Source organism: Lonchura striata, chromosome 32, assembly GCF_046129695.1.
Source record: "Lonchura striata isolate bLonStr1 chromosome 32, bLonStr1.mat, whole genome shotgun sequence".
Classification (NCBI taxonomy): domain Eukaryota; kingdom Metazoa; phylum Chordata; class Aves; order Passeriformes; family Estrildidae; genus Lonchura; species Lonchura striata.
The window spans coordinates 2,718,580-2,734,952 of NC_134634.1; the positions used below are offsets into that span (position 1 = coordinate 2,718,580).

The window sequence follows — 16,373 nt, forward strand, 5'->3', positions numbered from 1 at the left end:
TGCAGCCCTGTGGATCTTTTCCCTCTGGCCCCCAGCCAAGGGGGATGCTGCAGGCCTGGACGTGGCAGGAAATTTTTCCTTACAAGACTCAAGGGAAGGAGGCTCTTTGATTAATTCCTCTTGATCCAGTGACTCCCACAGATCCCTGGAGCTGGGATCTCTGCTGGGCACAGCACCACAGCAACCACAGTCAGTTCCAGCTAAATGAAGGGCAAAGAAGAAGAAAAACTTCCTCCTGGTCCCATATTTCAAGGGTTTATTCCAGTGTCACAACACAGAATTATTAAGTGATGAGCTGTTTTCTTGTTTTCCTGTGCTGCTGAAGTAGTTAAGTGTGCTCACTCTTCAAATTCTTCAGTTTAGCTCACTCAGGTAGTCCCAAATCCTCTCTGTGAACTGGACTGGGGAAGAGATCCCTCCCTTTCAATTGCAAAAAGTAATTCCTGACGGGTTTTGGGAGGGCACCATCCCTCTCTCAGTCACAAAAGGATCTTTTCTTGCTTCCCACTGGTAAGGAATTAGTTTGGCATCACCAGCACCTTCATTTCAGGGACAGGTGAAAGGATTCTGACACAATATTTGCATTTGGATTCCAAAGAGCCTGCAGAAACATCAGTGATACAGCACTGACAAAGGGGCAGTTTGATATTCCTGCAAGAAAATCACTCCATGGAACTGACACAAAGGGCAGGAGTTAAATACAGCCTTTTTAAAGTCACTGATGGCTTGAAAAATCAGATTCTGCCCAGCTGAAGCTTAGGAGGAGACACTGGAGACCTCTGAAAATTGTGGTTTTCTCCCCACTGCTTTTTCAACCCAAATTATTGCACTATTTTAGGCTAATCATGTTTTTGAAACTTCTGCTGCTGGTGTGTTTTCTGTGTCTCTTCCCACCCCCACACACTTTTTTCCTGACCAAGGACAACACAACTCCCACTTGGAAAAAAAAAATAATAATAGAGGCACTGCACTCCAATGTCCTCTCCTGAAGCAAAATAAAAATTTCCCATTTTTTCCTTATTTTGTGCTTTCAGGGAGTGAAGCAGTGAAATGATGAGACAGGTTTCAAGCAGCACCACCCTAAGAAGAGTTTGGAAAATTCCACTGGTGCCTCCTGCCCCAAAGCTGCTCTCCAAAAAGCTGTCAGCTCCCATTTCCTCACCTCCACGGAGTTCCTGGGGGTGCTGCTCTCGTAGGGTTTGTTTTTGGGTGGAGGAGGAGGTGGCGTGGGCAATCCATCAGCCTGCAAGGAGGGGGAGCCTGGAAACAACAGAAATGAGAGAAGAAATAATAAAATATAAGGGGAAAAAAGAGCTAATAAGGAGAAAAACAAAACAAAACAAAAAAACGAGCAAATAAGGAGGAAAAAAAAAACCCCAACCAAAAAAGAAAGGTGAAAAAGAGATGGGAAATGGGGTTGCACACAGATTTTTAGGGAGATTCATTAAATTCCCCATGGTTGTCATGGATGTGCTGGGTCCCAGCTGTCTCCCTGCAGTGCCCTGAGGAGTTTCCCCTACCCCAAATGGCTCTGAGAGCAGCAATCTGCTTCCATCAGCACATCTGGAGTGTTCCTCAGAACTCACTTTGATTTTAACTCCAGCTGATGGAGGAGATAAAACCCAAACCTCACAAGGATTCCAGCAATTAAACCCTTGCTAAGGAGAAGAGAGAGGTTTTACATTCCTTTCACACACCTTTCTTCACCGAGTTCCTGAATTTGTTTCTGGTTGTCTCCCCAACTCATCCCCTGCCCTGGTAAGGATATTTTTTTTTTTTTATCCTCTCACAATATTTTTATGCTGGTTTAGATCATTATCTGCACTGGATTCTGTCTTGATGCCCACATAAAGGCAGCCAAGTCCTAACCAGGAACTTCTGTTCCTTTCAAAAAAGAGCAGCAGACAGAAAAATGCAGCAGCCAGGGAGTTCTAGGGGTGGAACTGCCCAGGGATTTTTATTTTTACCTTAAGCCACATTTAAATATGCTGCAGAATTGACTACAAAACTTCCTGAATATACAAGAAAGGGCCTTTCCCCCCCCCACTCTTTTCCAGGATCAGATTACTGCGCTGTTTTACATTCAGCATGTTTTTGAAACCTTTGAAATTACTCGTTTTGTTAATTCTTGAAGATAAATTCCATCTCCTTCAGGTTGAACATTTACAGCTGAATGTCCAAGCTGCACAGCAAGCTCTCCTAGAACTCTGTGCCATGTGATGGGAGGTATTGCTCATTAATTAACAGAACCCTCAGGGCTCGCATTGATAATTCAGGCACAGAGCTGATCACAACCACCACGGGATCCCTGCAGTGCCCTCCTGGGGATCCACTGGAGGTGCTCCTGCAGACCTGACCTGGTGATATCTACACTGACTGCACGTGCTGTTCTCCTCAGGGTTTAATAAACCTGCCCAAAATTCAGAGTCATGGGACAGCTGGGGTTGGAAAGGACCTTAAATCCCACCCAGTGCCACCCCTGCCATGGCAGGGACACCTCCCACTGTCCCTGGTGCTCCAGCCTGGCTCTGGATGCTCCCAGGGATCCACAGCTTCTCTGGGAATTCCATCTAGGCCCTGCCCACCCTCACAGGGAGGAATTTCTGCCCAAAATCCCATCTAACCCTGCCCTCCCACAGTTTAAAACTGATCCCCTGTCCCATCACTCCACACCCCTGTGAAAAGTCTCTCCCCATCCTTCTTGTCCAGGTCAATACAGGAGAAAACAAGAAAAAGAAAGGAACTGAGAAACCCAGAAACTGTTCCCTGGAATCCCAGTGATGCACTGCTTCAACAAGTGACGTGCAAGCCACAGATGTGATCTTTGATGGCACAGCCAAATCCTGTTATCTGACAAAAATGATAACCTCTGTCTTCCTGGGATACAGAGGCAGTGGACACCTGGAATTCACTGGGGGTAACTAATCCAGCAGCTGGGGCTCAGTTCCCACTCTTTGTGCTCTACACCCCGTCTGAAAATGGAACAACACTGACCTCCAGGAGCATTTTACATGCACTTCCATGGAGTAAATTTGATTTTCGAGATTTCCAACAGGCCCCAGCTGCTCCCTCCCTCTTTCCCTCCCTCCCCAGCGTGTTCCCTCAGCAAACACAGAGTCAGTCCCACCAAATCCCAGCAGCAGGACTTACTCTGGGTCCGGGGGGTTTTGGGGGTGATGGGGGGAGGGCTGCGGGTGCATTGCTGCAGCGAGGAGCCCTGCAGCAGGGTCAGCCTGTTCTCTCCCAGCTGCAGACTCTTGGGCCTCTGTGCCTTCCCTGCCGTGCCCTGCTGGGAACAGACACAAAAACCTCCAGGTGAGCACAGCCAGGTGACACGGAGCTGTCAGTGACACAGAGAGGTGAGCACAGGCAGGTGACACAGAGGTGACACAGGGACACAAACACAGAGAGGTGAGCACAGGCAGGTGACATGGAGCTGTCAGGGACACAAACACAGAGAGGTGAGCACAGCCAGGTGACACAGAGCTGTCAGGGACACAGAGAGGTGAGCACAGCCAGGTGACACGGAGCTGTCAGTGACACAGAGAGGTGAGCACAGCCAGGTGACACAGAGCTGTCAGTGACACAGAGAGGTGAGCACAGCTAGGTGACACAGAGCTGTCAGTGACACAAACACTGTCACAGAGAGTTGAGCACACCTAGGTGACACAGAGCTGTCACAAACACCTGGCACAGAAAGGTGAGCACAGGGAACTCAAAGGTGACACAGGGACACAAACCCTGGCACAGAGAGGTGAGCACAGGCAGGTGACATGGAGCTGTCACAAACACCTGGCACAGGGAGGTGAGCACAGGCAGGTGACACAGAGCTGTCAGTGACACAAACACAGAGAGGTGAGCACAGGCAGGTGACACAGAGGTGACACAGTGACACAAACACAGAGAGGTGAGCACAGCCAGGTGACACGGAGCTGTCAGTGACACAAACACAGAGAGGTGAGCACAGCCAGGAGACACAGAGCTGTCAGTGACACAAACACAGGTGAGCACAGGCAGGTGACACAGAGCTGTCACAGTGACACAAACACAGAGAGGTGAGCACAGCCAGGAGACACAGAGCTGTCAGTGACACAAACACAGGTGAGCACAGGCAGGTGACACAGAGCTGTCACAGTGACACAAACACAGAGAGGTGAGCACAGGCAGGTGACACGGAGCTGTCACAAACACCTGGCACAGAGAGGTGAGCACAGGGAACTCAAAGGTGACACACGGAATTCAGAGGTGACACAGGGACACAAACACTGGCACAGAGAGGTGAGCACAGGGAACTCAAAGGTGACACAGGGAATTCAGAGGTGACACAGGGACACAAACCCTGGCACAGAGAGGTGAGCACAGGCAGGAGACACAGAGCTGTCACAAACACCTGGCACAGAAAGGTGAGCACAGGGAACTCAAACAGTGCACAGAGAGGTGAGCACAGGGAACTCAGAGCTGACACAGGGACACAAACACTGGCACAGAAAGGTGAGCACAGGGAACTCAGAGGTGACACAGTGACACAAACCCTGGCACAAAAGGTGAGCAGGAGTGCAAGCCCTGCCTGGCTTGGCTGTGCCAAAGGCACCCTCTGTGCTCCCAGGACACAGCCCAGCTTCCCCTGGCACTTCCTGAGCAGCATTAAACTGCTTTTAATGGTATTATTAATGTATTAATTAGCTGAATTAATTAAGGAGGGAAGATGTCACACTGAAAAGTTGCTGCAGTTCTGTGGAAAAACTTTGGAGGGGAGTGAGGATTAACTCTTTCCAAGAAATAAAGAAAAATAAAATTCTGGGTGCAGGTCAGGGCCGTGAAATGAGTCCATTTTAGGCTTTACAAATCTTTTCCATTTGGGAATTTGCATCCAGCTCCTTCCAGTGTCACATCCTTTGTGCTCTTCACTCAAACCACGAGGCCACCTCAGTGTGGCCCCAGAAGTGCAGTGATAAGTCCAGGGGCCCTTTTAAATATTAGTTCATTGCTTCCCAGAGCAGGCTGTCACCTAAACACATAATTAAACTCTTTTTCAGAGGTCAATTCTCCATCCCCTGTGCAGGAATTCTCTCTGCACAGAAGGGACCACACACACAAAAAGCCCTCTGGCTTTCCAGCCGAGTCCAGAGCTGCAGGAAATCCCTGTCCAACTCCTGCTCTCTGTGCAGCCATGGAGCAGAGCCATAAAAGCAGCTTTTCCTGGGCTTTGCAGCATCCTGAGGCAGGACTGGAACCCTGGATGGCTCCTTCCCTTCAGAGATGTTGGGGATTTCATCCAACAGCAATTCCAGAGGCAGAGGGCCAGGCCTCCTGCAGCACCCCATCCCCAGCCCCAGTTTTACTGGGCTGGAAATGCTGTCAGTACCAATGACAGCACCACAGATCCCCTGCTCAGAAACACTCTGCAGCCTCCCTCAGAGCTGATGAGAATTCCTGGGAATGGATCAGCATTACCTGTCCCTGCCAGATTCAGCTGGAACTTGGAGAGGAAAGGGAAACACAGGAATTTGTGTTTCCCCGCTATTGTGAAAAATGAGCCTGTGTTAAATCAGATTAGCAACCAGCTTCAGTGAGATTAGGAGCACTGAAATACCCAGGTGCCCAGTTCTCTCAGCCTCAGAGTGTAGCACAGTTTTTATGTCCATCAGGACAATATCCCAGGGTAAAACACAGTTTTTACATCCATCAGGACAATATTTCAAGGTATAACACAGTTTTTACATCCATCAGGACAATATTTCAAGGTGTAATACAGTTTTTATGTCCATCAGGACAATATCCCAGGGTGTAACACATTTTTACATCCATCAGGACAATATCCCAGGGTGTAACACAGTTTTTATGTCCATCAGGACAATATTTCAAGGTATAGCACAGTTTTTATGTCCATCAGGACAATATCCCAGGGTGCACAGTTCTGTCTGTGGCCTGAAACTCATCCCTGTGCTTTGGGTGACCACTCTGAACCCCACTGTGAGCCTCCAAGCCCAACAGCTCCAGTCTGTTCCTCATGCCAGCTCCTGGGGGGCACATTCTGGTTTATTCCTCAAGCAGTGACCGCCCTGCCCTCACAGGGGGCTGCAGCAGAGCACAGCCTGGCAGATCCAGGTCTCCAGAGCTGCTGATGAACCACCAGAGCATCTTCTCCCACCTCCCTGATCCATCCAAGGGCTCTGCACCTCACAGGACATTTGATTTGTGCAGTGCTGCTGCCTGCCAGCAGCTCCACATCTGGCTGGGCAGCTGGATCCCTGCCTGGCTGGGCAGGGGCTCCTTGCTCCAAGCAGAACAGGGCTTTGCCACGGTGCTGAGAGGGCTCAGCACCACCCTGAGCCTTCCTGCTCCCAGTCTGCACCTCCAGCCAAGCTGCAGTTGGGCCCGTGACACGAATTTTCCAAATTAACAAAAAGAGAATTACTCAGATGACTGAGGCTTGTTGGTATTTGAACCCCTCCCACTGTTTAATGAGGCTCCCCCTGACCAGCAATGGAAACTCTCAGCTCCTGCTGTGGGCTTTATTATTGCTGACGTTATGATGATGGGGTTTTTTTACCATTTTGGAAGTCAGTTCTGTTTCTGGCTCCTTCTCCACAATAACCTGAGACTTGCTAATGCTCCACTCCTTCCTCTTGAGTTTGCTAATCCTGTTGTCACCGTCGTCTTTCACAGGCAGCTCCTCAGCTCTGGAAGATGTGGATATTCTCCTCTCCAAGAGAGGCTCCAGGGTAGATCTGTAGCCCAAAAGAGTGAGAAAAACATGAAACACGAGTCCATCAGACATGGAAAGGGCTGATTGTTAAAAAGCTGTGATCTCTTTGTTTGTGTAAGGGATTACTGTGGAAAAGTGAGGCAGGACCATGATTTTTCAGTGGGATTTGTGCTGTTACCCCTGGAATTCTGAGTATGATGTGTTTTTGGTCCAAGGTAAAGTATGATCTGCTTGCAGAAGGAGCCAGAGCTGCAGCTCCTGCTCAGCCGTGAGTCTCACTGACCTGCACCACATCACCTAAACTCTGGTTATCCCAGCTGTAAAGTCAGTGTACAGACAGGGGACACCAGGGGATGTCCCCAGGTGTGGCAGCTCCTTTCCACACCGCGGATGCAGCTGCAAACAGGGTGAAACACATGATGTGTGCCTTATTCACCTCTTGGATGACCAAAATAAACCCTTTGTGCTGCCTCACACCCGTTTTCCTGGGAAACAGAGGCAGTGGGCACCTGGAATGCACTGGGGATAACTGTACTCCAGAGGCAGCAGCTGGGGCTCAGCTCCCTCTGTTTGTGCTCCAAAGCCCCATCTCTAAAATGGAACAACACTGACCTCCAGACACATTTGAAAGGTATTTCCATGGAGTAAATCTTGATTTTCAGAGCACCTGATTGTGGGTGCGACAGTTCAGTCAGAGAGAGACAAGCCACACAAAGTTCCCCAGGAATTGTTCTGGGGAGTTTAGAGAAGGCTGAGAGAAAGAATTAAAACCATCTTGCAGTTGGTGTTTTGAAGAGTTGTTTTCTCATAAGAGGTTTACCAAAGGGTGTTTTCTTAATTACCCAATGGCGTGAGGGGTGTTGATTAAATGATCAAGCAGATGCACCTGTATCAGAACAGTTTCTAACAGAATGGGTTTCTAATAAACTCAGATGAGCCTTCTGAGGAGACTCAGAGTCTGTGTATCACCCCACTCCAGTTCCTGGTCAATGGGGATCCCTGATCCTCTTTAGGGCACATCCCTGCCCCTCTCTGGGGCACATCCCTGCCCCTCTCTGGGGCACATCCCTGCCCCTCTCTGGGGTATTTCCCTGCCCTTCTCTGGGGCACATCCCTGCCCCTCTCTGGGGCACATCCCTGCCCCTCTCTGGGCACATCCCTGCCCCTCTCTGGGGCACAGCCCTGATCCTCTCTGGGGCACATCCCTGCCCCTCTCTGGGCACAGCCCTGCCCCTCTATGGGGCACATCCCTGCCCCTCTCTGGGCACATCCCTGCCCCTCTCTGGGGCACATCCCTGCCCCTCTCTGGGCACATCCCTGCCCCTCTCTGGGGCACATCCCTGCCTCTCTCTGGGCACATTCCCGCTGTCCATCACTGACCCGTCGGAGCCCGGCCTGGAGGAAGCGCTGTCGGATGAGGTGGACGAGGTGGAGGCCACGGACGAGGCCACGGAGGTGACCGAGAGCCTCCTGAGGGTGGAGGACATGATGTAGGGCAGCACCACCGAGCCCGACCTGCTCGGCTTCCTCTCGGTCAGCGCCGGGGGCTGCGGGGACGGGAACGCCGTGAGAGAGCAGCAGCAGCAGCAGCCCTGCAGCAGCCCTGCAGCAGCAGCCCTGCAGCAGCAGCCCTGCAGCAGCAGCAGCAGCCCTGCAGCAGCCCTGCAGCAGCCCTGCAGCAGCAGCCCTGCAGCAGCAGCCCTGCAGCAGCAGCAGCAGCCCTGCAGCAGCAGCAGCCCTGCAGCAGCAGCAGCCCTGCAGCAGCAGCAGCCCTGCAGCAGCAGCAGCAGCCCTGCAGCAGCAGCAGCCCTGCAGCACGCTTGGGGCTCTGCACAGGGACCTGGCCAGGCCAGGCCCATGGCCTGAACCCGGGGACACGAGGGTTAAAAACAGCAACACCGAGGGTCCTGCACTTGGGCCACAACCCCCAGGTTGGGGACAGAGCTGCTGGACACAAAAGGACCTGGGGGTCAGTCGATGGACATGGCTGGACATGAGCCCAGGTGGCCAAAATGGCCAAAGGGATCAGGAGCAGGGCAGGGACTGTGCCCTGGGCAAGTGGGGGGCCACACCTCCAGTGCTGTGTTCCCAAATTTAGGAAGGACATGGAGGGGCTGAGGGGAGTCCAGGGCAGGGAACAGAGCTGGGGAAGGGTTTGGGGCACCAGGAGAGGCTGAGGGAGCTGGGAAGGGGCTGGAGAGTTCCTGAGGGAGCTGGGAAGGGGCTGGAGAATTCCTGAGGGAGCTGGGAAGGGGCTGGAGAATTCCTGAGGGAGCTGGGAAGGGGCTGGAGAGTTCCTGAGGGAGCTGGGAAGGGGCTGGAGAGTTCCTGAGGAGCTGGGAAGGGAATGGAGAGTTCCTGAGGGAGCTGGGAAGGGGCTGGAGAATTCCTGAGGGAGCTGGGAAGGGGCTGGAGAGTTCCTGAGGGAGCTGGGAAGGGAATGGAGAGTTCCTGAGGGAGCTGGGAAGGGGCTGGAGAGTTCCTGAGGGAGCTGGGAAGGGGCTGGAGAGTTCCTGAGGAGCTGGGAAGGGAATGGAGAGTTCCTGAGGGAGCTGGGAAGGGGCTCAGCCTGGAGCAAAGGGGGATCAGGGGGGACCTTGTGGCTCTGCACAGCTCCTGCCAGGGACAGGAGGAGAGGGAACGGCCTCAGGCTGGGCCAGGGCAGGCTCAGGGTGGAACCAGCAGGAATTTCCCCATGGAAAGGGAGCTCAGGAATTGGAACTGCCCAGGGAGGGTTGGATCCCATCCCTGGAGGTGTCCCAGGAAAGGCTGCAGGTGGCACTCAGAATTCTGGCCTGGGGACAGGGTGGGGACTGGGCACAGCTGGGACTCCATGGTCTCAAATTCCCAACCTTGATGATTCTGGGATTCTGTGACACCACCTCACACCCACCCGTGGGTGGCAAAGGGGGAGTTGGGTTCCTCTGGGGCAAAACATGGAAAAAACCAGGTTCCCTCACCAGAGTTATGACCCCGTACTGCTTCTCCACCTTCCTCCTGAGCTCCCTGAAGCAGGCTGTGAGCCTCTCGTGCAGGGGCTTCAGCTGCTCCGTCAGCTTCTCGCCGTGGATGCGGATCCCCTCTGCCAGGAGAGGCATCTGAGCGAGGTGGCAGGAAGGAGCAGAATGAGCTGCAGGAGCACAGACCAGCCCTCCTGCTCCCCAGAGGGTCAGTTCAACAGCTCAGATAAAAATAAAAGCTCTAAATCAACGTGTTTTGTGCTTGTGAAGGGGAAAATAAACAGTGACACAGCAAGGGAGCTCAGCTGCTCCTCAAATTCAGTGCTGGAGCTCCAGGTGCTGAACAAACATCAATGTTTTCCCCAGACCAGGCTGGGTGGGATTTGGAGCACCCTGGCATGGTGGGAGGTGTCGCTGCCCATGGCAGGGGTGGCACTGGGTGGGCCCTTCCCACCCAAAGCATTCCAGGATTCCCTCCTCCCCACTCCCCCAGTGCCTCCACATCCCCAGTCCCACACCTGGATAGCAATTTGTTGCTTAAGCAGCTCAATTTTTTCTTGATCTTCAGGATGCTCTTGGAGATATTTCTCTGTGAAGAAGGCCTGGAAGCACAGAGAGAAAGAGGAGGTGACACAGGTGACACAGACACTGCTTCCTCAGGCAGCTCTGAGGGGAACATCCCTTAAAAGCAACGCTGCCATTATTGTTCATATTAAACCCACATTTTGCTGGCACCAAGATGAGGGACAAAGAACCCAGATTATTTGTTCCTTTAAAAGCAACACTGCCATTATTGTTCATATTAAACCCACATTTTGCTGGCACCAAGATGAGGGACAAAGAACCCAGATTATTTGTTCCTTTAAAAGCAATTCACTGCCATTATTCCTCATATTAAACCCACATTTTGCTGGCAACAAGATGAGGGACAAAGAATCAGGGTTATTGGTTGGGAAAAGGGAACAAACCCCACTTTTTTATTTTAAAAAATTACAGCTTTTTTCCTAGCAAAACATATGGAAGAAAACTTACTGCATCAGAAAGGTTTTGCCCAGCCCTGATCCCCTTCTCACAGCACTGATTTGAATAACTGAGGTTCCATCAACTTCTACTTCTCACTTAAATGTGAGTGGCAGACCCAAAACCTCAAGTTCTGACTTCAAAAAGCCTCTTTATTTTCAGCAGTCAGTGCCTCACAGCACACAAGGCCAGCTGCCCCAAGGAGAGCAAAGCAGCTCCTGCTGCAATTTCCTTATTTCAGCCCTTAAATCCCCATTTTCACCTGGGGCTGGTTACGAAGATTCAGTAGAAATAAAGACCGTGCTGGGATTTGGGCTCCCAGCTTCCTTCAACAAAGCACCTTTAGTCTTCACTTCTCCTGGGTTTACCTTTAATCATCAGAATCTGGTCTTGGTTTGAAGTTGAACAAAAACAAATCCATTTTCCTGGACGAAAAACTTAAATTTGTGCCAATTCCCATGATGTATCCCATTAAAATGGATTCTAATTCCTGCTCAGAGTAACTTTTTTCTTTTTTTTTGTAGATAAACCCCCTAATAAATTTTTCATTTGTCTCTCCAAGCTATTTCAGCCTCTGAGTATATTTTTTTTTACTTCTGTAAGACTGGACTGTGGTACAAGTTTATAGGGCTGGGGGTTTGATCCTGAACAGGATGGAGGTGAACCTGGGAAAGGGCTGCTGGGCTGGTCCCAGAGGATTTTCCTTGAAAGTGCTTAATTATTTCAAGAGGAAAGATGTTAAAAACTCCAACTTTGGGTTTTGGCTACAATGAAACAATTAAAACTCAAGATTTTAGCCGCCCACAAAAGCCAAATGTTCTGCACTGATCTGCAGCTGAAATAGGAAAATATGAACCAGAAATGAGTATTTCCAGATGTGGCTGCAGAGATTTTGTGTTTTCTAGTTTTAACTGCTTTCTCAATTCTGTAATTCTAAACTTGATGTCAACCTTAATTCATAAAATGGGAGGATTCGGGGCCAAATTCAGCCCTGGCAAAGCATCCAAACTCCTTTGGAATCAGCAGAGTTAGACCCCAGATCAATCAGCCCCTCTCCCAATTAATGTGTGCACCTCATTTCAGGGGACTGGGACGCAGCTGAGGAGAATTAAATGTGTTTTACCACATTGCACCCACTTTGTGCAAACAAGCAGTGCCTTTTGTGCTGGGAATTTCATCATGAGGTGGAGGGAATCAACAGCTTGAGTTAAAGATCACAGAAAAGAACAACCTACACTGCTCAAGCGAAGTCAGCTGAGTAAACCTGTAGAGGAAATGCTGCTTTTTTCCTGAATTATTTGCTCTGTTGCAAGACTCCAAAGACACAGAGGCTGCTGGCAAGAGAAAGCCTCTTCTGCCTTCTGTGAATACAGGGGAGGAAGGGCAGGTTTTGGCTTTTCTCTGGTACCCAGGCTGCCCACAAGGCAGGAGCAGGTTCTCATCCCACTGCAAAGGAAGAGCTGGATCCTCCCCTGGCCCTGAGAGCTCTAAACCTGAATCCTTCCACCTTTCAGCCAGTGCAAACCTCAGCTCTCTGTGCTCCTCTCCCCCTGGCTGAGCTCTGCACACACAGAGCCCCAGACAGGGCTGAGATGGAGCTGGAGCTGCTCCCACCTGGGCCTGGCACGCTGCAGGGCTCCAGAGCAGCTCCCAGAGCCCTGCAGTGCTTTGGGAAGGGACTTCAGGGCTCAGGCTGCTCCCTGGGCACTGCCAGGGATCCAGAGCAGCCACAGCTCACTGGGAATTCCCTCCCAGCCACTCCCAGGGAACAACTCCTGCCCAACATCCCACCCATCCCTGCCCTCTGGCAGTGTGAACCATTCCCTGTGTCCTCCACCCCTTGTCCCCAGTCCCTCTCCAAGGAATTTTGGAATAGTTTGGGTGCGACCTTAAAAGTCTTTAAAAGTCACCCAGTGCCATCCCTGCCATGGCAGGGACACCTCCCAGGCTGCTCCAGCCTGGCCCTGGGCACTGCCAGGGATCCAGGGCAGCCACAGCTGCTCTGGGAATTCCATCCCAGATCCTCCCCACCTATTGGGAACAGCTCCTGCCCAATCTCCCACCCATCCCTGTCCTCTGGCAGTGGGAGCCATTCCCTGTGTCCTGTGCCTCCATCCCTTGTCCCCAGTCCCTCTCCAGGGAATTTTGGAATGGTTTGGCTGGGACCTTAAAAGTCTTTAAAAGTCACCCAGGGCCACCCCTGCCATGGCAGGGACACCTCCCAGACTGCTCCATCGGGGCCTTGGGCACTGCCAGGGATCCAGGGGCAGCCACAGCTCACTGGGAATTCCATCCCAGCCCCTCCCCACCCTCTCAGGGAGGAATTCCTTCCAAAAATAACACCCATCCCTGTCCTCTGGCAGCGGGAGCCATTCCCTGTGTCCTGTCCCTCCATCCCTTGTCCCCAGCCCCTCTCCAGCTCTCCTGGAGCCCCTCCAGGCTCTGAGCTCTCCCTGGAGCCTCCTCCTCTCCAGGTGAACACCAGAGGGGCTCCCTGGGGTGCCAAGGACCTTTTCATAGTTGGTGTAGCCCCCCATGACGGCGGGGTCCACGATGCCGCTGAGCAGCATGGACAGGGGGTGCACGGGCAGGCTGCGGTCCCACGTGTGCTGCTGCACGATGTTGGTGATCCTCTCATTGGTCAGCTCCATGGTTTCTATGGCGTTCTCCAGGGGGCTGATCTCCTCCTGAGGGACAGAAGAAACAGAATGAGCCTTCTGCAGAGTCGCAGGATAAAGCTTTCAGACCTTCATGCAGTTTTTAGGGAGAAATCCTTCCCTGTGAGGGTGGGGAGGGGCTGGGATGGAATTCCCCGAGGAGCTGTGGCTGCCCCGGATCTCTGGAAGTGTCCAAGGCCAGGCTGGAGCACCCTGGGACAATGGAAATTGTCCCTGCCCATGGCAGAGGGTGGCACTGGATGATTTTAAGGTCTTCCTAACCCAAACCATTCCTCTCCACTGAGTAAGAAACTCAATAATTTGGTTTAATCTGAGCCACATCCAACAGTGGAAGGACTGGCATTGCCAAGTGCTCCAAGGCTTTATTCCATGAGGGATTGGAGAGGAGGAGATGCAGCCCATGTGGAGAACTCACCGTTGTGACCTGTTTGACCTCAAACCACTTGAGGATGCCTGGAAAGGAATAAGCTGTCGTGTAGGTTGTCCTCTCTATCCACATGTTCTGGTCAGAGAAGGAAAGAAAGAGATCTGAGATGTAAGGGAAATATTTGGTCTTGCTGAAACGTAAATTTTAAGGAATTTAGAGATTTTAGAGGAGCTAAGATTTTAGTTAGAGATAAGCCTTACTAGAGTAAATTAAAATAAATGAGTAGGCCTTGATGAAGTAAGGAGTTAACTAATAACTGATTGCTCGTCAGCACAATGTTGAGTTAGCTGGGTTTATAATGAAGAATATAAACTGATAAACAGCTTTTAGGAACATCAGACAATTGTGGCCTCCTCTGTTCTGAAACCAAGACAAGGAATAGGAGTTCTACCCAGAGTTCATTTGTCATATTTGCATTGAAAAGGTAGAAAGGTCAGAATGAGGGAAAAACTTCATTGACTTCCTCATTTTGGGACCCTCCCCATGGAAGGGACACTGACCCATTTCAAGGAACAAACCACACGTACTGAATGGCTTTTGAAATGAGGAATGGGATGTACCAAAATGATGAATATGCATTTGTATTTTGGGTATTCAACACTTGGATGGATAAAAGGGCTCTGTAATCACCTGGAAGCTGTGGTGTGGATTTGGGATCCCACACACAATAAACACACACTTTGTAACTTTAAACTGTTAGAGAGTGTTTGTCCGTCACAGTTGGATATCGGTACTAGATCAATATCCAGATTTTTTTTTAAATAAATCATTGCAACTCAAGCCTCTCCTGCGTGGAATGAGGCTTCCGGGACGAGCTGGCAGAACTCCACAGCCATTCTCTGGGATGGGCTCTGGTGAGGCTGGGCTCCCACACACATTTATGGATGCTGAATGTTCAAACTCCAGCTGTGAGGAGCTGAGCATCACCCCCAGCTTCAGGTGGAGACCAGAATGCCCTTTGTGTCTCCTGCTTTTTCCTTCCCAACTTCTGTGGTCCCAACAGAGGGAAAAGGTGACAGTTTGGTCAAAATGCCACCAACAAACCCGACAAAAGGCAAAGGACTCACAGCAAACTCGTTGTCTGGATCTTTTTCTCCTTTCCTGACAGGTCTGGAGTGAGTGAATTGCTGCACCTCGTTGGCTCTGTAGTAGCTGAGAAGAAGCAGAGTAAAAAGGTGATTTTCCTCACCTCCCATCCTCCTCACTCAAATGTTCAAGTGTTTCCTCACAGTTGGTGGGGAGGAATTGACACAATTTACACAAGACACAAAGGCACAGCACCTTGTGGGGAAAACACACACAAAACGTTGAGGGAAAAGAAAAAGAAATTACTTTAAGATCTGCTCAGGAACAGGTTTGTCTTTGTAATTAGGTGGCAGGTTCATCACAGGCTTCACAATGAAGCACTGCACATCTGAGCAGCTCTGGTTAAGGATGAAAAACTAGGAACCCTTTTGGGAAAACAGGAGAGGGAGAGGAAAAACCCTTCCTGTTTCCACTGTCAGACTTTTCCACAAATCCCTGTGCTCTCATTAAGTATTTTTCTTCAAACCTGACTAATTCATCACAAATCACAGGCATTCTGTTGCACCTTGCAGTTTGTAGGCTCCTTATGAATTAAAAACCCAAAAAGAAAAGGACTTTACAAATAATAATCCCAGAATGGTTTGGGTTGGAAAGGACCTCGAAATTCAGCCATGGCCAACCCCTGCCATGGACAAGTTCACCTTCCACTACCCCAGGGTGCTCCAGCCTGGCCTTGGACACTTCCAGGTGCTGAAATTCCCTGAAAATGCTTGGGAATCCTTGGCACCACTGATTCCTACTTTGGGAGACAAGAAAAAGAGCAGCAAGGTTCTGCAGGAGGTTCAGTGATGCATCTTCCTTTTCCCACCCCACAGTTATTTCTCTCTCTCACCCCACAGTTATTTATCTCAGGCTGCTGCTCCTTCCCTCCCAATTTTTACATTCATGAAGCCAACTGAACAAAGGAATTGCTTCACACTTGGCTTCTGCACCTGTGAATCATGACAGACACGAAAAAGATCTTAGCAATTGTATCCCCGAGCACAACAGCTTATCGTGTTCCTCCAAAATTCTGCTTTAAGGACTGTGCTGAGGCTTTACAGGAACAAAAACCTGTCTGGAAAAGCAAGGCTGAGCCAATCTGACCCCATTAGGAAATGTCTGTCAGAATCTGAGGTATTGATGATTCTGAGATTTAAAAAGTCTCTGTCAGCCCCGCTGCCAAAGCAGAAGCCAGAATTGGTCTGTGCTGGTTTCCAGGTTGTTTATTCTGTTGATCTCTCACATGTTCTGCTGCCCTGCCCAGCTCTGTCCTGCAGGGCAGCGTGTGGGGCTCTGCCCTCAGTGGGATGTCCTGCACATCTCCCCGTGCCCAGCTGTGCCCCTGGGCTGCTCTGGGCTGCAGGGAGCCCCGAGGCTCAGCACAGCTCACCTGGCAGCCCCAGCACATCACTACCAAAAGAAGAACGAGGTGTTTTGTCATAAAAGAGCAAAAAACCCAGCCTAAAGAAATAAAAAAAGAGCCTGAGGCAAAGGAGGTTAAAGGAGGCTGA

At 50.8% G+C, this 16,373-nt stretch overlaps 1 protein-coding gene across 1 annotated transcript in view; it reads right to left on the reverse strand.

The window, feature by feature from the left end:
- DOCK5 (dedicator of cytokinesis 5) overlaps window positions 1-16,373 on the reverse strand; it is an 82,718-nt gene that overhangs the window by 1,364 nt on the left and 64,981 nt on the right. Inside the window, exons 42-51 of the mRNA XM_077789239.1 lie at window positions 15,127-15,208; window positions 14,862-14,946; window positions 13,783-13,869; window positions 13,200-13,376; window positions 10,188-10,271; window positions 9,670-9,807; window positions 8,090-8,256; window positions 6,554-6,731; window positions 3,151-3,289; window positions 1,163-1,260 (exon numbers count right to left, since the gene is read on the reverse strand). Coding sequence (XP_077645365.1) covers window positions 1,163-1,260; window positions 3,151-3,289; window positions 6,554-6,731; window positions 8,090-8,256; window positions 9,670-9,807; window positions 10,188-10,271; window positions 13,200-13,376; window positions 13,783-13,869; window positions 14,862-14,946; window positions 15,127-15,208 — 1,235 coding nt within the window. The remainder of the gene's footprint in view (window positions 1-1,162; window positions 1,261-3,150; window positions 3,290-6,553; window positions 6,732-8,089; window positions 8,257-9,669; window positions 9,808-10,187; window positions 10,272-13,199; window positions 13,377-13,782; window positions 13,870-14,861; window positions 14,947-15,126; window positions 15,209-16,373) is intronic.